General features: G+C 57.1%; 9 protein-coding genes across 9 annotated transcripts; 6 read left to right on the top strand and 3 right to left on the bottom strand.

Annotated features, from left to right (window-relative positions):
* Window positions 1–48: 48 nt before the first annotated feature.
* Window positions 49–770, bottom strand: D7B24_008713 (uncharacterized protein; the record flags this gene model as incomplete). The annotated part of the gene is made up of 3 exons (XM_028642798.1): window positions 49–264; window positions 321–497; window positions 558–770. The coding sequence occupies 3 exons, from the start codon at window positions 768–770 to the stop codon at window positions 49–51; spliced, it is 606 nt and encodes a 201-aa protein (XP_028498489.1).
* A 203-nt stretch (window positions 771–973) lies between these two features.
* On the bottom strand, window positions 974–2,329 carry D7B24_008714 (uncharacterized protein; the record flags this gene model as incomplete). The annotated part of the gene is made up of 2 exons (XM_028642799.1): window positions 974–1,320; window positions 1,387–2,329. The coding sequence occupies 2 exons, from the start codon at window positions 2,327–2,329 to the stop codon at window positions 974–976; spliced, it is 1,290 nt and encodes a 429-aa protein (XP_028498490.1).
* A 783-nt stretch (window positions 2,330–3,112) lies between these two features.
* Window positions 3,113–4,528, top strand: D7B24_008715 (uncharacterized protein; the record flags this gene model as incomplete). The annotated part of the gene is made up of 2 exons (XM_028642800.1): window positions 3,113–3,180; window positions 3,250–4,528. 2 exons carry the CDS (start codon window positions 3,113–3,115, stop codon window positions 4,526–4,528), a joined length of 1,347 nt encoding a protein of 448 aa, XP_028498491.1.
* Window positions 4,529–4,981: 453 nt separating this feature from the next.
* D7B24_008716 (uncharacterized protein) lies at window positions 4,982–6,797 on the bottom strand (the record flags this gene model as incomplete). The annotated part of the gene is made up of 4 exons (XM_028642801.1): window positions 4,982–5,804; window positions 5,862–6,240; window positions 6,399–6,475; window positions 6,535–6,797. 4 exons carry the CDS (start codon window positions 6,795–6,797, stop codon window positions 4,982–4,984), a joined length of 1,542 nt encoding a protein of 513 aa, XP_028498492.1.
* Window positions 6,798–7,390: 593 nt separating this feature from the next.
* D7B24_008717 (uncharacterized protein) lies at window positions 7,391–9,631 on the top strand (the record flags this gene model as incomplete). Its single annotated transcript, XM_028642802.1, has 5 exons — window positions 7,391–7,728; window positions 7,786–8,362; window positions 8,426–8,551; window positions 8,606–9,450; window positions 9,505–9,631. The coding sequence occupies 5 exons, from the start codon at window positions 7,391–7,393 to the stop codon at window positions 9,629–9,631; spliced, it is 2,013 nt and encodes a 670-aa protein (XP_028498493.1).
* Window positions 9,632–10,614: 983 nt separating this feature from the next.
* On the top strand, window positions 10,615–12,336 carry D7B24_008718 (uncharacterized protein; the record flags this gene model as incomplete). The annotated part of the gene is made up of 3 exons (XM_028642803.1): window positions 10,615–10,983; window positions 11,066–11,939; window positions 12,002–12,336. The coding sequence occupies 3 exons, from the start codon at window positions 10,615–10,617 to the stop codon at window positions 12,334–12,336; spliced, it is 1,578 nt and encodes a 525-aa protein (XP_028498494.1).
* A 438-nt stretch (window positions 12,337–12,774) lies between these two features.
* On the top strand, window positions 12,775–13,166 carry D7B24_008719 (uncharacterized protein; the record flags this gene model as incomplete). Its single annotated transcript, XM_028642804.1, has 2 exons — window positions 12,775–12,885; window positions 12,951–13,166. 2 exons carry the CDS (start codon window positions 12,775–12,777, stop codon window positions 13,164–13,166), a joined length of 327 nt encoding a protein of 108 aa, XP_028498495.1.
* Window positions 13,167–15,031: 1,865 nt separating this feature from the next.
* On the top strand, window positions 15,032–17,801 carry D7B24_008720 (uncharacterized protein; the record flags this gene model as incomplete). Its single annotated transcript, XM_028642805.1, has 2 exons — window positions 15,032–17,171; window positions 17,239–17,801. 2 exons carry the CDS (start codon window positions 15,032–15,034, stop codon window positions 17,799–17,801), a joined length of 2,703 nt encoding a protein of 900 aa, XP_028498496.1.
* Window positions 17,802–18,917: 1,116 nt separating this feature from the next.
* On the top strand, window positions 18,918–20,315 carry D7B24_008721 (uncharacterized protein; the record flags this gene model as incomplete). Its single annotated transcript, XM_028642806.1, has 1 exon — window positions 18,918–20,315. The coding sequence occupies one exon, from the start codon at window positions 18,918–18,920 to the stop codon at window positions 20,313–20,315; it is 1,398 nt and encodes a 465-aa protein (XP_028498497.1).
* Between the last annotated feature and the right edge of the window lie 241 nt (window positions 20,316–20,556).

The raw sequence follows: 20,556 nt of genomic DNA on the forward strand, positions 1-20,556 counted from the left end.
CGAGTCATACACTGCATCCTCGCGGCCCTCTTCACCCAAGAGCGTTCCTCACTCAAGAGCGTTCTCGAAATACACCATCATGGCCCCCTCGTGCACAGTCTTCACAAAAGCCTTGAGCTTCGCATGGCCTGCGCACTCGTTGTCGTAAAAGGCCATGTCCTCCGTCGAGGCGAACGTCGACTGCACGGCGACGGTATAGCCCTGGTCCCGCGGGTTGGGCGCCGCGACGCCGGCTTTGACGCCGAGGATGTACGGCTTGCCGTCCTGTCGGCAGTCAACAGACGCCCGGGGCGTACGAGGATGTGAGTCTCTGCGCCTACCTTGAGGGCGGTCTGCTGCATCGTCTTGTAGAAGCCTAGCAGCGTCGCCCTGTCTTCGTCCTTGGCGATCTTGAACAGCGTGATGCGGTTGATGGTCATGGTGGCGATGTATCGAGCACGGTATGTCTGAGGCTTGTCTCGCGGTTGTGAGCTGCCGTGTCGAGGTTCCTGGGGACCCTGATATTCAATGCAGCTTCGGATCACTTGGGCCATCTAGGTACCGAAGTACCGACGTACCTCGAGGTACATGTAGTCGTCCTTGACGATCGGCGGCGTGGCTGCAGGCCATGGGTTGCGGCGACGGACATGCAGGGGATGGTGGTGTCGTTCGGGAATTGGCGCTGCGGACTGCCGATGCTCGGAATGCTGCGCAATGCTCGGAACGGCGTCGGAACCAGCCCCTGAGGTGTGTCGCATGCCCTCACACTCCGCCCGCCGCGATCGTGCCATGGAATACAGCCCGAAAGAGACGCAGACTACCTTGCTATCAGTGGGGGGCGGGCCCTGATATGGATATGGAGTCTGTTGTACGTACCTTGAGCCACCTAGCAGATAGGCACATTCCATTCAGTACACATTCGCATGACATAGGCCAGAGATGGATAGCTTCAAAAAGTCTAGGAGTGCTTTATTCCGAGATACCAGCGTTCGTCTCAACTCCGCGCAACCGCAGGCAGAATCTGCCCCACACACTCGCCGAACCCGACGAGCTCGCCCTCGACAGACCCGGCCCAGCCCGTGATGGAGATGGTGTCGCCGTCCTCGACAAACTTTCGCTCCTCGCCGCCCTCGAGCTTGATCGTGACCTTGCCGCCCTGCGTCTGCTCGAGGAAGCTGCCGTGCGTGCCGGCGTCGAAGCCCGACACGGTGCCCGAGCCGAAGAGGTCGCCGGCGCGCAGGTTGCAGCCCGAGATGGTGTGGTGGGCGAGCATCTGCGGCCAGGACCAGAGCAGGTTCTTCGATGACGTCTTGGTGAGCTTGGTCGTGTGTCCCTTGGCGGCTGCCCCACGTTAGTTTGCGTTCGTTCGGAGAGATAGAGGGAGAGACGGAAGGGGGGGGGACGTACTCGTCACGGACACCTCGAGCTGCACGTCGAGAATGTTGTCCGTCCGGTCCTCCTGCAGGTACGGCTGCAGCGGCGTCTCGTTTTCGAGCCCCCGCGTGCGGAACGGCTCGAGCGCGTCGGCGAGCACGACCCACGCGCTGATCGAGGTGCCAAAGTTCTTGGCGTTGAACGGGCCCAGCGGCACGTACTCCCACTGCTGAATGTCGCGCGCGCTCCAGTCGTTCATGAGCACGTAGCCAAAGATGCTGTCCTCGGCGTCGGCGACGGCGACGGGCGCGCCTAGCGCGTTGCCGCGGCAGACGAACATGCCCATCTCCAGCTCAATGTCGAGCCGCGCGCAGGGCCGGAAGACGGGCGCCGTGGCCCCCGGCGCCGGCAGCGCCTGGCCCCAGGGGCGGCGCAGCGGCGTGCCCGAGACGACGACCGAGCTGGCGCGCCCGTGGTAGGCCACCGGCAGGTGGGTGTAGTTGGGCTGCAGCGCGTTGGCGGGGCCGCGGAAGAGGGTGCCCACGTTGAAGGCGTGGTTGCGCCCGGCGAAGAAGTCGGTGTAGTCGCCGATTGACAGCGGCAGGTGCGTTTGCGCGTCGGCGAGGGCCACGAGCGCCGTCTGCCGCAGCGTGTCGTTGATCTGGAGGAGCTCTGGGTACGGCGTGTCCTCGCGGAAGACGTCTTGCAGGTACTGGCGGATGGCGCGGTGGTACGGGCGGCCGAGGGCGGCAAAGGCGTTCAGCGTCGGCTGAGCGAACACGGCTGTGTTGCTCTGCAGCTCGGGCGCCAGCTTGGAGAAGCCGGCTCCAGATGTGAAGGCGGAGAGATCGAGGACATGCTCGCCGACAGCGACGGCTGGTCGGTGGTGTGCATTGGATGCCGTGGAGATGATGCCAAAGGGGATATTCTTCAGCGAGAAATGCGAGGACACGGGTATGGGGAGCCAGGACTTCATGATGAGCTGTAGGGAGGGGTGTTGTGGTATGGAAAATAATATGTTGGCGAACGAGACGTCGTGATAGCTTCCAATGAGAATATTTCCCTATGATTCACGGTCCTGTCCACAGCTTAACATACATCAAATAGCAAATAGACCAAAAGTCACACATAAGGAACTGATAAAGTATCAGACCGATCGGATGATGCAATCTGCCCAGCAGCTAGTCCACCAGCCGTGGCATTGTCCCTTCGGAATCATGCTGGAAGCGCGCTGGCGCCTCAGTGCAGTTTCACGGAATTTCGGACCTGGCGCGGGGTCACATCGCAGTGGAGATGCCCGAGGCCTGGAGGCGGGGTGAGGAGGGGCTGAGTCTCGGAGCTGCGCCGCGGTACACTCTGGCGCCGTCAGGGGCATGGTCATGTTGCGTCTCCAATGGCCATGTCCATGTTGTGCGATTCTGGCATCGCGTGGTTTTGGAGAACCCTTGGTTCTATCGACCGCCGATATGCCGTTCCTAACACCGAGTAGCGCGTCGCATCAGTAACTGCCCGGTACAATGTGACGGACGTCGTATGATAGACTTTCTTCACCTTGTGATGATCGCCGCAGCCACGGCAGCTCCGGAACGGTAGTTAGTGCCGGAAGCCCCTCGGAAACGCCTAGATAAGACCTTGAGGTCCAGACCTTGAGATCCAGACCTTGACGGGCACCAATATCTGATACCCATCTTCTTGCTTGACACTGTATCTTTGCAGACAACGATACCGAGTTTTGATACCAAAGTGAGGCAGAGTCAAGATGCCCGTCACTAAGTTTAGCACTCCGGAGAAATATCAATACCTCAATGGCTTCGGGTCAGGTCATGAGTAAGCCATTACATCTTAGCTTCCCTGAAGCAAATGAGACATATGCTAATTGACTCCTCTGCACCGTAGGACCGAAGCTGTAGAGGGCGCCCTGCCTATCGGTGCCAACTCGCCCCAAAAGGCACCTCTGGGCCTCTACGCCGAAAAGCTCTCCGGCACTGCCTTTACCGCGCAAAGGCACGAGAACCTGCAGTCATGGCTGTACCGCATCCTGCCAGCGGCTTCACACTCGAGCTTCGAGCCACTGGAAAACCAGACCGGCTCGGGCCTCGCCGCTGACACCAAAGTCCACCAGATCCCCAACCAGCTGCGATGGAACCCCTTCGACATTGACGAAAAGGCCGACTGGATCACCGGCATGCAGCTCGTTGGTGGCGCTGGCGATCCCGTCATGAAGCAGGGAATCTCCATCTCCATCTTCGCAGCCGGCTGCGACATGGACGCCCACACAGCCTTTTACTCGTCCGACAGCGACATCCTCATCGTCCTCCAGCACGGCGTCCTCGACGTGCAGACGGAGCTGGGCAACCTTCTTGTGAGACCGATGGAAATCCTCGTCATCCCGCGCGGCATCCGCTACCGTGTCACGCTTCCCGAGGGCCCTGCCCGGGGATACATCCTCGAACTGATGCAGGGCCACTTCACGCTCCCCGAGCTCGGTCCCATCGGCTCCAACGGCCTCGCCAACGCGCGCGACTTCCAGGCGCCCCGCGCGGCCTTCAGCACCGAAAAGGCCGACTGGACCATCGTCACCAAGTTCAACGGCAGCCTCTTCGCCGCCAAGCAGGGCCACACGCCCTTTGACGTCGTCGCCTGGCACGGCCGCTACTACCCTTACAAGTACGACCTCGGCCGCTTCAACGTCATCGGCAGCACCTCCTTCGACCACCCGGATCCCTCCATCTACACGGTCCTCACGGCGCCCTCGGAACACCCCGGCATCGCCGTCGCCGACTTTGTCATCTTCCCGCCGCGCTGGCTCGTGCAGGAGGACACGTTCCGCCCGCCCTGGTACCACCGCAACACCATGTCCGAGTTCATGGGCCTCGTGTGCGGCGAGTACGACGCCAAGTCCGGCAGCGGGTTCCAGCCCGCCGGCGCGAGTCTGCACAACGTCATGGCGGCGCATGGGCCTGATGCCGAGACGTTTGAAAAGGCGAGCAACGCCGAGCTCAAGCCGCACAAGGTCGGCGAGGGCAGTCTGGCCTTCATGTTCGAGAGCTGCCTCATGATTGGCGTCACGGACTGGGGGCTGAAGCACTGTGAGAAGGTGCAGCAGGAGTACAGCAAGGAGAGCTGGTCTGGGTTGGTGCCGCACTTTACGGGCAAGGCCCCCGAGACGAAGTAGTGCGAGGCATGATACGGATGAGAAATGTCACGTAATGAGGGGGCAAGTTCGTGTTCTATTCAGAGGGTAAAAGATTGAGCCGCGATGCAAGTATGAGCGGATGGAAGGAATATATTCGAATCGATAGGCTGCAACAATCGCGTGATGATTCTTGCTGGCTGCCTAGCTCATAAATTGTTTTAAACCCAACAGCTGCGCTGGCGAGGTTCAGTCTGTGGTCCGGAGATTCAATCGTGAGCTTAGCTTGTCGTGAGGGTACCAGACGGCAATCCCCAAGACGACGCTGCCGCTTTTTTGTAGATGCACATACAATGCAGCGGTGTTCAAAGTGTTTCTCAATCCGAATCAAAGTTTACGACGATCTGATGTATTACAAATGTGAAAAATCTGAAAAAAATGCCATAGACGATAGGCTTGCTGGTCACAATATGCCCGGCAGCGATCTGCTCACAGTTACTTCTCAACATCCTCCGCAACAGTCGACATGCCAGTAATGACAGAAACGTTGATGACAGGCACCAGATACTTGTCCCTTCCGTACGCGAAATAATACACCACGCCAAACAACACCCAACCGGCCAACACGACCGTAGAATAATTCATCGTCTGCGCCGTGACGGGCATCATGGTCGGAAACGTGCTGAAGACAACAACGACGGCCATCCAGATGAGGCTGACGACGTTCATGGCCGGCCCCAGGGCCTTTCCGAGCTTGAACTTGCCGTAGTCGTTTGCATACAGTACCTTCCTGCCGCGGAAGAGCATGTAGCCGATCGGAAGGGCGTACGAGAGGTACATGCCAATAATGGCCATTGACAGCACAGCGTTGAAGGCTGTCGTGTTTCCGATGTAGATGAGGCCGAGGAGCATCTGAAGGATGGTGACGACAACTACGGCGCGGGCAGGGACGTGTTGCGTCTTGTTGACGAAGCTGAGATAGTGATCGAAGGGGGTGGCCTTGTCGCGAGCGAAAGCCCACAGGGTTCGAGAGGTGGAGGTCACGCCCGCCACGGTGGCGGCAATGGCGATGAGTATAAGCATCAGAGACATGATTGTGGCGCCAGCGCGGGACTCTGTGACGTCCAAATAGATCTGCATAAAGGGAAAGCCGGTGCGGGAAGTGATGAGCGATTCCAGGGGCCCAGTAGAGAAGAGCAGGACGATGACATAGACGAGGCCCATCAGTCCGTTGACAACCACGCTGCCGACCATGGCGAGCGGAACGTTGCGGCTGGCGTCTGGTAGCTCTTCAGCCAGGTGGCAAGCAGCATCGTAACTGCGCGTGATCAGTATTTCTCATGCCAGGGGAATCGACATCGAAAACTGGGCTTACCCGAGGAAGGGATAGACGGCGCTGAGCAAGCCAACGAGCCAAGAAATCCCATCGCTCGACCAACCACTGTTGTTTGAAAAGTCGGTAAAGACAAAAGAGGCTGTGTTCTTCTTTGACATGACGCCAAGGACGATGACAATCGCAATAAAGGCTGTTACATGAATGACACCTGCGATGAGGTTGGCGTGTGGTAGCGCCTTGGATCCCCAGATGTTCATAACCATGGCGTAGACGAGTACTGCCCAGTAAAACAACATGCCCTGCCATCTCTCCGGCACATAGTTATCATTGTTGATCGTGATGAGGGCTTGCAGCTGCAAACCAGCTGCAAAGGCGGCCGAAGCAGTCAAGATGGTTTGTCCGCCAACCGAGATCCAACCTGTCAGGAAGGAGACGCTGGATCGAGTGGATTCTGACGACAGGGCTGCGACCCAGTGGTATTGGCCTATGGAGATAATGATCAGCTCGTGTCTGGAAAGTTGACTTTGAACAAGATAGCAGTTCAAATCTGCTGCAGGAACACTCAAAGTTTCTCACCTCCAGCTGTTGGGAAGATCGATGCAATTTCGGCCAGAGAGGATGCGACGCAAATGGTGCAAAGAAACGAGATGACACTATATGTCGAGTCAGTAACACTGTCTAGAGTTGCTGTCATGGTGATTTCGCAACGTACTAGTTGTAAAAGAGACAGGGGGCTCCTCCGCCAATGAGGCCAGCAGCGATGACTGTGGATAGAGCCTCCCACGTTGCCATCAAGCAGACACAAAGAGCAATCAGGGGTACAAGAGAGAAACGACGCTCAAGCTCCTGGGCATGGCCCAGTTGCGCTAGACGAGCCTCATCGCCTTCCGCAAAGACGGTCGATCGCATCTTCTTCAGCTCGACATCGTCGATTACCTTCTCCGGAGCCGGTGGGGCAGGCGAGGAGCCTGACATGATGGTACGGGCTGATGGTCGTTTGATGTTCCCTTGAGGTCCGCTTGGTGTTACCACAAGGATGGCGTGATGGAGTGGTACACAAAGAATATGATTCACGCTTGCAACCGTGATACTGTGATGATGACCATTGATGTCTCATGGGCCCCGGATGACAGCGGTAGATGTAGTCGGGAGATATCCAGCATCCCGACAAGGCAATCCGAGGACATATCGTACAGGAGACTACGACGAGACAGGGGAACTGATACTGCAGCCACATCATCCTCTGACTGATTGGCCGACCAGTGGAGGGAAGACCATCAGCGATAGGAAAACATGGGGTAAAGCAGGGATCATGGGACATCAATCGGGCGCTCAGGGAAGCGTCGCTTGCCGAGCGTGCTCGGAACCTGATAGCGGGGATTCCGAGAACCATGAACCCTGTTTGGAGAAGCCGAACTATGCTCGAAGCGGTGTTGGGGGGCATGAGCTACCCCAAGCACAAGCTGTCGCCCTCAAAACCACGTCGTATTTTCGCATAATAGATTCACTGCACGCGTCTTCTCTTTCTCAACGACTTCCTCTCGACCACCCTGATTCTCTTCTTCACAATGACACAGATCCCTCACCCCCTTTCAGCCCTCACCGTTGCGGAGAGCGACGTGGCCCGTGATGCTGTATTGGCAGCTCACGAGGGCGCTGTGCTGAAGTTCCGCCTCATCTTCCTTCTCGAGCCCCCAAAGGCCGAAGTGATTACATTCCTTGACCTCGAGCACGCCGGAAAGGTCACTGCAGAAACCCCTCGCCCTATTCGCACAGCACAGGTTCACTACGATGTCATCGGCGGCGACAATGTTGCCGTGTACCAGGAATCCGTGGTCGACCTCAGCTCCAAGAAGGTAGTCGACACCAAGATTGTCGCCAAAGTACACCAAGCGAGCTTGGTCCTGTGAGTCCCCTCTCCCATTCCTGTTCGCCAGGTCGTGAGCTCATTTCATGTGCCTAGCTCCGAGTTTGACGACCTTGTCAATGCATGCAAGGAGTCGCCGCTTTTCCAGGAAAAGATTGCCGCTCTCGAGCTCCCGAAAGATTTCGAAGTCGTTGTCGAGCCCTGGCCATATGGGGCTCCCGAAGTGGCCGACGGCGATACTCGTCTGTTCCAAGCCCTGATTTTCGCGCGTGACACAAGCAGCGGGAACCCGGACTCCAACTTCTACGCCTTTCCATTACCCCTCATTCCTGTGATGGACGCAGCGACGAAGAAGATTATCCGCATTGATGATCTCGCCACCGGCGGCAAGGGGGACCCGTTGAAGGGACAAACACACAAGCCCGCTGTGCTTGAGCACTGCGAAGCGGCAGAATATGTTCCAGAGCTCCTGGCTGGTGGCGTGAGACAGGACCTGAAGCCCTTGACTGTTGTCCAGCCCGATGGTCCCAGCTTCGCCATCACGGACAGCAACCTGATTCAGTGGCAAAAGTGGAGCATGCGAGTCACATTCAACCCGCGAGAGGGAGCCGTTGTCCACGACATTAGGTTTGACGGGCGCAGCGTGCTCTACAGGCTCAGTATGAGCGATATGGTCAGTACTCCCCCAAGCTGCATGTGATAAATTGAGCATTACTGACACAGTGTGAACTACTAGACTGTCCCGTATGCCGATCCGCGACCTCCCTTCCACCGAAAGCAGGCATTTGACTTTGGAGACGGAGGCCTTGGAAATGCTGTCAACAATCTGACTTTGGGATGCGATTGTCTCGGTGTCATCAAGGTACGTCGCGAGTCCCAGTACAAGTCGCTCGCAGGTTCACTTACATGCCATTAGTACTTCGACGGCGTCCTCACTGGGGCTGATGGCTCCGCCAACGAAACGAAGAACGTCATCTGTCTCCACGAACAAGATGCTGGTATCAACTGGAAGCACACCAACTGGAGGACCGGTCGCGCCGTTGTTACCCGCCGACGCGAGCTTGTGATCCAGTTCATCATCACGCTGGCCAACTACGAGTACATCTTCAACTACAAATTCGACCAAGCAGCCGGCATCACAGTCGAAGCCCGCGCGACAGGCATCGTCTCGGTCGTCAACATTGACCCCGGCAAGACGAGCCCATGGGGCAACATTGTCAGCCCAGGTGCCCTCGCTCAAAACCATCAGCACATCTTCTGCGTGCGCATCGACCCCGCGATTGATGGTCAGCAAAACACGGTTGTGCAAGAAGAGAGCCTTCCGGTTCGCATGGACAAGCGGACGAACCCCAATGGCAACTACTATGAGGTCCGACAAACGCCCATCACAACATCTGTAGGCCTTGATGCCGTGCCGCAGAACCACAGGGTGTTCAAGATTCAGAACACCAACAAGCTCAACCCCATCAGCGGCAAGCCCGTCGCGTACAAGATTGCGCCGCCTGCAACTCAACTGCTGCTCGCCGACCCGAACAGCACCCAGGCGAAGCGTGCTCTCTTCGCTCAGCACCACCTGTGGGTCACCAAATTCAAGGATGACGAACTGTACGCCGGTGGCCGCTATACACTGATGAGCAAGAAAGAGGTTGACGGCGTGTCTGATGCGGCTGACCGCAACGACGATGTTCTCAATGAGGACGTCGTCGTGTGGAGCGTATTCGGCCTTACCCATAACCCTAGGATCGAAGATTGGCCCGTCATGTAAGTTTCCGGCATGTCAATCATGGGTGCTTCAAAATTTCTAACATCATATAGGCCTGTTGAAATTATGCAGCTTAACATTACTCCTTCTGATTTCTTCACCAGGAATCCAGCGATTGATGTGCCCTCAGACAAGGATCTTGGTTCGAAGCCCACAGAGGGGTGCTGCAGTAAGCTGTAGGATTAAGACACGCTGGATGATTTAATGATTTACGCGTTGGGGTGTATATAGAGATAAAGCTATTGCCAAGAAATTGCATCGAGATATTCAAATATCTGCCTCCGCACCATGTTGGAATCGGTTCGTTCCGCCCGTGAAGATGGATAAGATGGATGCAGACCACGACCGATCTCGAGCGCGTAGGCATAGCGAGACTGCGAAATGGCGAAAACAGGGCCGAGACGTCTCCTTCGTCTCGATTCCAAATCCATCACTCATGATTGGAGTGACGGAAATAAGACTCAAGCTGTGATAACACACGTCCATCCCACGTGTTACTGTGTCACTGATAATCTTGACCGAAAGTATGCTTAATGCATTCTTCTGTGCAGACTGAAGCCAAGGTCACGTCGACACCGGTTCCGAAGAACACGAATGAAGCATCCTCGTGCCACTCCGACTGACACCCTGGCTCGGCTGCGGCACGGCACGGCATGACTACCTATCGACAAAAGAGTTGTGGAAATAAAGGCCTACTGTTCACACAGGGGCAGGCGACTGCGTTCCGAGTGCGTATGCCTCATATAGCTCGGGACTGTTCCGACCATCAGCTCCTTCCGAGGGCTCTAGACCCCGCATCGCGGGGAGCAGCTAGTGCGGGGGAAGCCGGTCGGTGCACCATAACGTTTGGGATGGCGAAGATGTGAACATGGATTGGATGTGATGAGGTGGCGAAGGTTTGCCGAATGGGCAGAGGCTTCCTTCGTTCGAGGAATGGTCGGATGGCGCGCGACATTGATCGGCCGAGGACCAATCTGCCATTCGTATAACATGGCCTCTGAACACATCTACCTTTATTATCGTGCTTCGAACTCGTACACAGTAGCATTCATACACAGCGCCTGACACACTCACCTTGGAACCTTTTTGATCTCATCTTCCCTCTCAGCGACACACAATAGTCTGGGCGTCTGCTCGCATCACGAAGACTGCCAAACGCTGCCATGGCTGTCATTGAGACCGTGGCCTTTCTCGCTCAGAAGGCACGCGAGAACACATTGGAAGCCTCCGTTGTTCTTCTCGTCGCTGTTCCAATCGTCTACGTGGTAATCAACGAGTTTGTCCGTAGCAATGCGCGCATTAAAGGCATGAAGGGACCTCGCGGTCTCCCTCTGATCGGTAATCTTTGGGACATTCGGACCAATGCCGCGGATCAGTATCGCCACTGGGCGAAAAAGCATGGCGACGTGTACCAGGTGCAACTTGGAAATGTACCAGTGGTCATCGTCAACTCAGCTTCAGCAGCCAAATCCCTTTTCGGTCAACATTCCCAGGCTCTGAGTTCTCGGCCGGAGACTTACACGTTCCACAAGGTCAGTATGATTCCGCAGCATTGAGCTCTGCCCACTCCCACCACGGCTTGGCCATTTGCCTGATATTGACTTGGGTCTGCAGGTTGTTTCGAGCACCGCCGGTACCACCATCGGAACGTCTCCCTACAGCGAATCTCTAAAGCGTCGTAGAAAGGGTGCTGCCTCTGCCCTCAATCGCCCCTCTGTGCAGACGTACGTTCCGCTTTTAGACGTCGAGACTCGGGACTTTATCGAGGAGCTCTATATAGACGGCAAGGCCGGAACAGCAGCTGTGGACCCCATGCCGATGATTCAGCGTCTTTCTCTATCGCTGGCGCTGTCGCTAAACTGGGGCGTGCGCATGAGCAATCGAGGCGAGCTTTTCGAGGAGATTACGCACGTCGAGGAGGAGGTCAGCCGCTTCAGATCGACAACGGGCAACTACCAAGACTATGTTCCTCTCCTGCGACTCAATCCTTTCAACTTCCACTCGGCCAAGGCCCGCGAGATGCGCCACCGTCGAGACGTGTATCTTACGGCTCTCAATCAAGGTCTCGAGCAGCGAATGAAGGATGGCACTTACAAGCCTTGCATTCAAGCCAACGTCATGCTTGACGAGGAGGCCAGACTGAACGCCGAGGAGCTCACTTCTATCAGCTTGACCATGCTGTCTGGTGGCCTTGACACCCTCACGACGCTGGTCGCATGGTTCATCGGCCTCCTCGTTCACAAGCCTGAGATTCAAGAGAAGGCCGTCCAGGAGATCCGCGCCTTCTTCGGGGACAATGAGCCTCTCTGTGATTCTGAGGATGACCAAAAGTGCCCATACATGGTCGCTCTTGTGCGGGAGTCCCTTCGTTACTACACAGTTCTCCGCCTTGCTCTGCCGCGGGCCACTGTCCGCGACGTGGTCCACAATGGCATCACCATCCCCAAGGGATCCACGCTGTTCCTCAACGCTTGGGCATGCAACATGGGTAAGTCTCTTCCCTATTCTGTGGCATGGCGCATCACACGTTTGCTAATATTTAATCTGCAGACGGCAATGTCTGGTCTGACCCAGAAGCTTTCCGCCCCGAGCGATGGCTCGAGCAGCCTGACGCGCCTCTCTTCACGTACGGCATGGGTTACCGCATGTGCGCGGGGTCGCTCCTTGCTAACCGCGAGCTTTACCTGATCTACATGCGTATGATCAACAGCTTCAAGATTGTCAAGCACGACGACTTCGAGTCTGACCCAGTCAAGGGCAATGCGGACCCCACGAGTCTGGTCGCTCTGCCGAAGCGCTACCGCGCAAAGTTTGTTCCCCGCAATGAGACTGCGCTGCGCAAGGCACTGGACAGCACGAGACAGGTGGAAAGCGAGAAGCTGTAAATGCAGCAACAATCTTGTCACCAGTCTGTACATAGCCTATTTACTTTGAACTAGTTAAGAGACTTTTCGAATTGAACAATCGATCCGCTGCTCATGATGGTGCCGCTATCTATGTTGTTTTGGGAGGCGTACACATTGTCTCCGGGAACGATTCCGATAATTCCGGACAACTGAGCCGAGCGTCACCCCGCGATGATTCCGTGCACCCCGCATTCGCAACATGGCTGTCTGGGATGGGTGATCTGTCATGGCTCGGAAAGACATCAGTCGGGTCGAACTCGGCGTTCCTCGTGGCCGAGGTACTCTTGAGCAGTCGCTCAGGGTCTTAAAACAATTGTCACGTCACGGCAAACTAGTTCGTGCGACAGCACCAGCGAACACCCCCAGCCTGTACATCCCGTGTCCTCCCAGGCCAGCCTATCAAATCAAACAGCAACCATGGCGAACACAAACCACGTCAACCGCATCACATTGTTCAAGATTCCCAATGAAGAAGACCGACAGAAGCTGCTGGAACTCTATAGAGGTATGCCCCTGAAGGCCGTCAAGGTAGGCTGCAACTTTTTGTCGCCCTCGTCATTGAGAATCCCTGCTGATGGCACATCTCGTGACAGGACGGACAACCTTACCTTCTGGGGGTGAAGGCGGGTACTGCCTTCAAAGATCAGAGAGCACAAGGTTATACTGTGGCCGTACAGTCAACCTTTGCATCGGTGGACGACATGGCGTACTATGACAACGAATGTGCTGCACACGCCGAGCTGAAGGCTTTTGCCAAGTCCGTGAACCAAGGAGCAATGATGATTTACTTCCAAGACGAGCTGAAATAGACATCATATTGATGAAAATAACCATAGGGCCATTCTTGCTCAGCTCGCAATGCTACTTGGTGTTGAGAAATATGGGATGATTTGTTTACCAGCAGCTACGCATGGTCGATGATCGGATGCGAGATTCGGCCCGATCAGGCACGTGTCTCTTGGTTATATGAGTGCATGTTTTTGGCCTCGGTCTCATCGAGTAACCACTTTTTTTTTTTATTTTTGACGGCATACGTACAGCCATGAATACCATCCCAAATCCACCGTCGTCTAAGAAAGCAGACTTCCAATCCATGCCGGGGACAAAGAAGCTACCTCGAGCGATTCGTGTCCTCATCACCACCAGCATTCGCAAGCCATCTGTCTGCACAGCCGCCAGATAAGGAGGTATTGTGGGCCTTGAGCTATGATTAAATCTGATTAGTGAAGACCGGTGGCTGAGAATCTTGCTTCAGGGACCCATTGCGGCCAAAACGAGGGATCTCGATCACTGCAATCCAAGCTACTGGGTATCTAGCCAACCCGACTTGAGAATCACTCGCAGCATAGCCACGACGAATGCATTCGAAATATCTGAGTACCTTCTGCTTCCCATATTGTCCGTAGCAGCTAAGTTAATGATGGCTTGTCAGTTCGCTGAACACGAAAAGAAGCGGTCGCCAAACTCCAAGGCTAGGGAGGTCGCGCACACCTAACCCACCCATCATTCGATTCCTTGGCCATGCGTATTTCCTGCCTACGACGGCTCATTGGTAGCGATCAGATGGATAGCACATGATCTTCAAAAATGTCTGCATGTTCGACCCCGCGATTCTGTCAGGCCGCAGTCGCAATCATTGGTCCCCTCAAGAACAACAGGCTGTGAACGTGCTCGCGACGGCAACCGACGATGGTCTGGCCAAAGCATAACAGACAAGGGTCGTGACTAAGGCCTTTCAATGTGAGACAAGTTGTCTCAAGAACGATCATTGGGGCGCGAGCCGCTAGCTGCTCCTGGTGGGCTCAATTGACGAGAAAACGAGCTTCGCACTTTTCTACAGGCCTTCACATGGGGACATGGGACTTTCGCCCTAAAAGAAGCTTAAAGAAAGGTCGTAGCCAGGTCCAATAAGGGCCCGAGCCATGGCACCAGATACCTACGGACTCCCCCGTTGGATAACGTTCGGTGGTGCCACGACGAGCATGCCAGATCCCAACCACAGCCCCTCCTGCCATTCAACACCCTCTCGCGAAAAGAAGCATAACGCCAGGTCTAGCCCGTTCAGGCAGCCTCGCCTCGAGAAACCACAGCAAAGATGGTCAGCCCTACCGGCAATCCCCCAACCCGACAACCTGGCTTGCATCTGCGCTAACCCTCTTGACACCCAGCCCAGCACGTTCTGGTTGCCAAGCCCAATAGCACAGCAAGCCCGTCTGGCCCCATCCAGCTGAGCCTCTGACAACCCAAAGTGGCCGAGCTAGACACTCAAGCCCTCGCTGGTGGGCCATTCAGAGCCCTTGCTGGTAGACAAGCCATGAGACGGCACTGGCTTGGCGGTCGATGGCGGTGCAGCCACAGCTGAGCTCTAGGCCCTCGCTAGCTTTGGGAAGTCTAGCCCTCAGAAATTGGGTTGTGAGTCTGCGGCTGGGTCGCCTCTCATTACCGAATGCAGCCGCGAGACCAAGGCGGAAAGGGAGAGGAAGATTGTATTGCACGGGGCATGGGTTGCTCGTGGCTCCTTCATATTGCTTGGCTCGCCCTCCCAACCCCCTGGCACGCTTGCTTGAGGTCTGGCTCTTGAAGTGCATCTTGGCCCTACTCGATTTCGGAGAACGACTGAGTGAGCAAGCCATCTTAACTACGAGCAAGGCATTGTGGCCTGCTTCAACTCGCCATGCATCAACCGCCACAGTATGAGCCGACCCGCCCGGAGGTGCTGGCGGAGGAGCTGTCGGCTCGGGAGCAATACAAACACTACTCGATGCAGGGTGTCACCGAAGTCAAACCCCAACCGGGCTTTCCATCAGAAGAGACGGAGGACAAGAGGAGACGGACAAAGGCTGACTATCGCCCAATTTCCATGCGATGGCCTTTTGTATCATGCCTCCTTCTACTGATCCTCGCCGCCATGGGCTTGGTTGCCTGGACACAGCGATCATTGAAGGGAACTGACAGCACGGCGACGATCGAGCAACGGCAAGTCTTGGAAGAGAGAAGCTTCGTGAGTTCGAATGTGGCCGACGAAATACTTCATATTAGGCAAGATGCCGTGCCGAGTCCTGTGCCGACTGAAGCAGCGCCGAATCCTGAAGCAACGCCGGAGGCTGTCCCAGAGCCAGCACCCGAGCCTACGGAAACGGTTGGCAATGGAAATGACGACGACAATGGTGATGCTGCCGCTAGATTGCGTACGACGACAGAGGAGACATCGTCAGAGTTCACGACCACTGTCACAATACCCGGTTCCAGCATCGTGGAGACAGAGACCGTTCAAGTAACCATCGATACGGAGATCATCACCGACATCACCACGACTATCGTCGACACGGAAACGGTAGTAACGAGTGTTGTCACATCACAAGTGGTGCCGACCACCGAATTTTCGACGCTGTCCGATGGCTCTGTATCAACGATTGTAAACGAAAACACAATCCAAGCGACGATTGAGGCGACTGCAACCAACACAGTATCTCGCACTACTGTTGTTCTTGCGACGATCCCCGCCGGCCAAACGGCCACCGAAATCGTCCGGACGAGGACTGGTCCGCCCCAGGTCTATGTTTCGACAGGCACAACGACGCTCATCAACATCTACACGGTTCGCGCTGATGGCAGGACCCTCTCCAAGGGAGAGGGCGGCACGCCTGTGACCAAGCTTGTTACGAGCGACGTAGCCGGCAAGGTCGTCACAGAGACCGACCTCGGTGTACCAACGACTATTGTGACGACTGATGCCAACGGCCAGCCTATTACCATTGTGTCAACTCCAAGCCCAACCACCCGCGTAACGACTCTGCCGCCGACTCGTACCGTTCTCACATCTGTCTCGACGCCTACATCATCGACAGATCGTATCGTCATCGAGACGACGACTCTGTCATTCAGCGCCGTGAGCTATTTCCTTGGCAAGTTCCTGCCGCCTATCCTGGCCATTCTCCTCGGCATCCCTATTCGTGCTCTCGACTGCGCCGCCAAGCTCTATCACCCGTTTGAGGCTCTATCACAATCACGTGGCGTACCTGGTCCGGCATCCCTCAATCTACACTTCGAGGGCTGGGGCGGCTTTTTCTTGCCCTTCAAGCTTATGGGCAAGTCCTATCCGGCGACCGGCCTCACGACTCTACTGGTCTGTATCTCCGCTTTCCTGACCCCGGTCGCCACCGAAGCCATTGGCATGAAGATTCACGGCCAATGCAGCGCCAATGCAATTGACGGCTGCGGCCTCAAGCTCGGCATCAACACTATCGCCAGCGGCGTCCTCATCGCCATGCTGGCCGTGCTGGCGCTTCTCGTCCTCGTGCTCCTTGGCGTTCTCGCCCGCTGGCGCTCCGGCGTCTTTGCCGATCCCTGGTGCGTTGCCGGCATGGCAGCCCTCGCCCGCAATCCGGACGTGCGCTCGTCAAACGAAGACGTCAAGTCCGTCGTCGCCGAGAAGCACTACGCCATGGGCTGGTACCGCGACGCCGACGGCCGCGACGAGTACGGCCTCGTCCTCGTCGACGAGGCCGGTAGGAACCTGCAGGGCCAGCACGGCGCCGGCGCCTGGGACGGCCAGCCGATCGAGGCGGAGACGCTGCATCCGGCCGCCAGGCGGCAGAAGCCGCCCAACCACTTCATCGCGTTGACGTGGTGGTGGCGCATCCTGTTCGTCGTTGTGCTCTGCGGCATCGCGGCACTCGTGCTGTACTATCACATCACCAAGAAGCTGCCGCGCGATCTGCAGCGCTTCGTCGACAGCCAGAGGTTCGGCGGGCGTTTCGTCTTCTCGGGCCTCGGCGTCGTCGTCATCTTTGCCTCCGAGTGTCTGTTCTGCAGTACGTTTCCTGTTCGTTGCGAAGAGTGTGCATTTCCGTGTTGTTTGACTGACATTGGCTTGTCTAGGCGTCGCCGTCATCGCCCCGTACCGACTCATGGCCAAGCGAGCCCAGCCCGCGCGCCGCTCGATTCTCGTCACGCTTCCGACCAATTCCTTCTCTGGCATCGCGACTGGTATCCGTACTGGCGATCCTGTGCTGTTCGTCGTGGCGCTCATGGCCGTCTTGTCCGAGTTCCTGCCGATTCTGCTGGCGAATGTGCCCTACAACCTGACGCAGACAAAGCTGACGCACGACATTTGCGCGAGAACGAGCGCCGGGTTGCTCGTACTCATGGCCGCTGTCGTGGTCGGCAGTCTGTTCATCCGTTGGCCTGACATGCCTGTCGATCCCCGGAGTGTTGGTGGCGCCATGTGGTATGTTTCCGAGTCGAGGTGGGTGTCGGGCCTCGGCGGTGTGGCGGCCATGGACAAGAAGGAGAGGAGGAAGAGGATCAAAGAGCTTGGTGGGCGGTGGTTCTACGGTAACGTCTTCGGAATGAGGGGCGAGCAGCTCGGTGTTGAGGTTGAGGATGGGTATAGGTCCGGCTATGGCACAGGCCAGACGGCGGAGTATCGCGGGCCCTATTGAGATGGTGCGACAGGGGCTTTGTTTCTCAGGATAGCCAAATTGTAATCACCAGCGTTGGTTTTGATTGTCTCCAATTCGCGAAACTAATACACTTCCCGTCTCGTCGGACTGCATGCAACATGAACTGCCCTCGTAGCGATGATTGCCACATACGACCATACCTACTGGAAAGCTCGGGATCCCGTCCGCTCTCCCTTTGATAAACCAGTAAGGGCCGAATCAGTAGTTGGGTGGGTGACCACCAGCGAATCCTCGGTGTTGTATGTTTTTGTTCTTGTTGTTTTTGTTGCAGACGCAGCATCCTGTACGTGGGCCCGGGGGTGGATGGTCTTGGTGGAAGATCGCGAGTTGCAAGAAGGTGCCTCGGTATTGGAGACGGCGTGAAAGGTGGAGGAGGAGACGGCGCGATCGAAAGACATGGAGGTATGTAATTCGCTCAATTGTTCATGTCAGGCCATGCTGTAACAGGCGTGTCTTTGCTTTTCGTGTCTGACTTCTGATTGCATGAGGAGCCGACCTTGGTGATGAATCAATGTACTCGATGAATATGATCGCAATGATTATCCCATCTTCATTCTAAGGCCCTGGCTGGTATGCCGTGAATCTGTGGATCGTCTTGGGATCCCGGGAACCCAAGGGGCGGGTCAATCCATCAAAACTTCCACCAGATGCCGACGGGCCAGTGCCGATCACGGCCTACAGAGTCCCCCACGAGACCCCGGATTTGGGTAGAACGGTAGCTAACAAGTCGGCGTACAGAACGGCGGAGTTCCGCTGGCGTCTTCAAGCCGCCCCAGGGCTTCAACCCTGCGGCGCCTTGGCCTACCTTACCTACCTAGACAGCTGACGGCGGCCGTGCTAGGTACTTGGCGATGCCGCCCGTTGCGCGTGACGGGGAGGCCGAGCCGAGGAAGATCGTGCCCTTGAATCAACAGCATTCCGCAGACACAGCCCCAGAGTCTCAGCGCGACAGCCCGTCTGAGGTGCCATAATTCACGCATCGTCGCCCAACTCATCCTCCTCATTCTTTCTCAACCGCGCCAAGGCCCTTCACTCACCCGAAGGTCTCCTTGCTACGTATTCAAAGAGGCTACGCCCTACAGCCTCTCGCCCATCATGAAGTCGCCCATCCCTGACTACCTCAACCAGGTTCTCAAAAATGCGCGCGACAACGAGGATGGCGCACCGGCGGCCTACATCGAGACGCTCGCCAAGGCCGATACGTCGAGGCTCGCTGTAGCACTCGCCATGGTCGACGGCAACATTTACTCGGCTGGTGATGACGAGGTCGAGTTCTCCATTCAATCCATCTCCAAGGCGTTTGTCTACGCCATTGCCATCGAGGACGCCGGCCTAGAGCGCGTCCTCGAGAAGATTGGCGTCGAGCCCTCAGGCGACGCCTTTAACCGGCTCTCACTGCACAAGGGCACGAACCGGCCGATGAACCCCATGATCAATGCCGGCGCCATCACCGCCCACTCGCTCGTCGTGCGGCCCAATGCCACGGCCGAGGAGCGCACCGAGCGCATCCTCAAGACGCTCTCGCGCCTCGCAGGCCGCGAGCTGCACGTCGACGAGGAGGTGTACGAGGCCGAGCTGCGCGACGCCGACCGCAACATGGGCATCGGCTACATGCTCAAGGCGGCGGGCATCATCTCGTGCGACCCGCGCGAGGCGGTCAAGGGCTACATCCGGCAGTGCGCCATCAACGTCAACGTGCGCGACCTCGCCATGATGGCGGCGACGCTCTGCAACGCCGGCCTGCACCCCGTGTCGGGCGAGCGCATCATCCACCAGGCCAGCGTGCGGCAGGTGCTCTCCGTCATGACGACGTGCGGCATGTACGACGCCGCCGGCGACTGGGTGTCCAACGTCGGCATCCCCGCCAAGAGCGGCGTCGCCGGCGGCATCATCGGCGCGCTGCCGGGCCAGGTCGGCATCGCCGCCTTCTCGCCCAAGCTCGACGCCCGCGGCAACAGCGTCCGCGGCGTCGTCATCTGCGAGCAGCTCTCGCGCGACATGGGCCTGCACATGATGGACGTCAGCCAGATCGCCATGTCCACCGTCCAGACCTCCGTCGCCACCATCGTCGCCGGCGTCCACGAGCCCCACAACAGGAACTGCCAGCGCGAGGTCATCGTCTTCAAGCTGCGCGGCGCCGTGCGCTTTCCCGGCTCCGAGCGCCTCACGCGCGCCGTCGCCCGCGAGCTCGGCCGCCCGAACCCCGATGATCCCGGCTCCGGCCTGCACGGCGACGCCTGCGCCGTCATCTTCTCGTTCCGCGAGGTCTACTCCCTCAACCACGTGGCGCGGCGCATCATCCACGAGGACATTAGCCGCCTGATCCTCGAGGAGAAGATCGTCGTCGTCATCGACCCCTCGGGCGTGCTGCAGTGGAACCACGACGAAGCCGAGAACGATCGGCATCCGAAGGTCGTCAGGAACGAGACAGAGGCCCGGGACTTCATCGGAGGCACCGGCTGCAAGGCAGTCTCTACTGATGATGGCTGGTGATCGGCGAATGGACGATTCAACGGGGGCTCACGAGATCCCTGATTTCTCTCTAGCCCAATGATACCTAATGACTTTCATGTTTTATTGACCCACGTAGAAGCTAAGCTGCGAAGACCCAAGTCCTGTCTAGCTGCCTCATCACGCTAGCACGCTGTCTGTCGTGATCCAACGGCACGAACTTCCCCAAGATAGAATTCGAGTAGCTGCTGTAATGACGGGTATTATTCTCTAGAATGTCTGT

Source organism: Verticillium nonalfalfae, assembly GCF_003724135.2.
Source record: "Verticillium nonalfalfae strain VnAa140/NRRL 66861 chromosome Unknown scaffold_8, whole genome shotgun sequence".
Taxonomy (NCBI): Eukaryota; Fungi; Ascomycota; class Sordariomycetes; order Glomerellales; family Plectosphaerellaceae; genus Verticillium; species Verticillium nonalfalfae.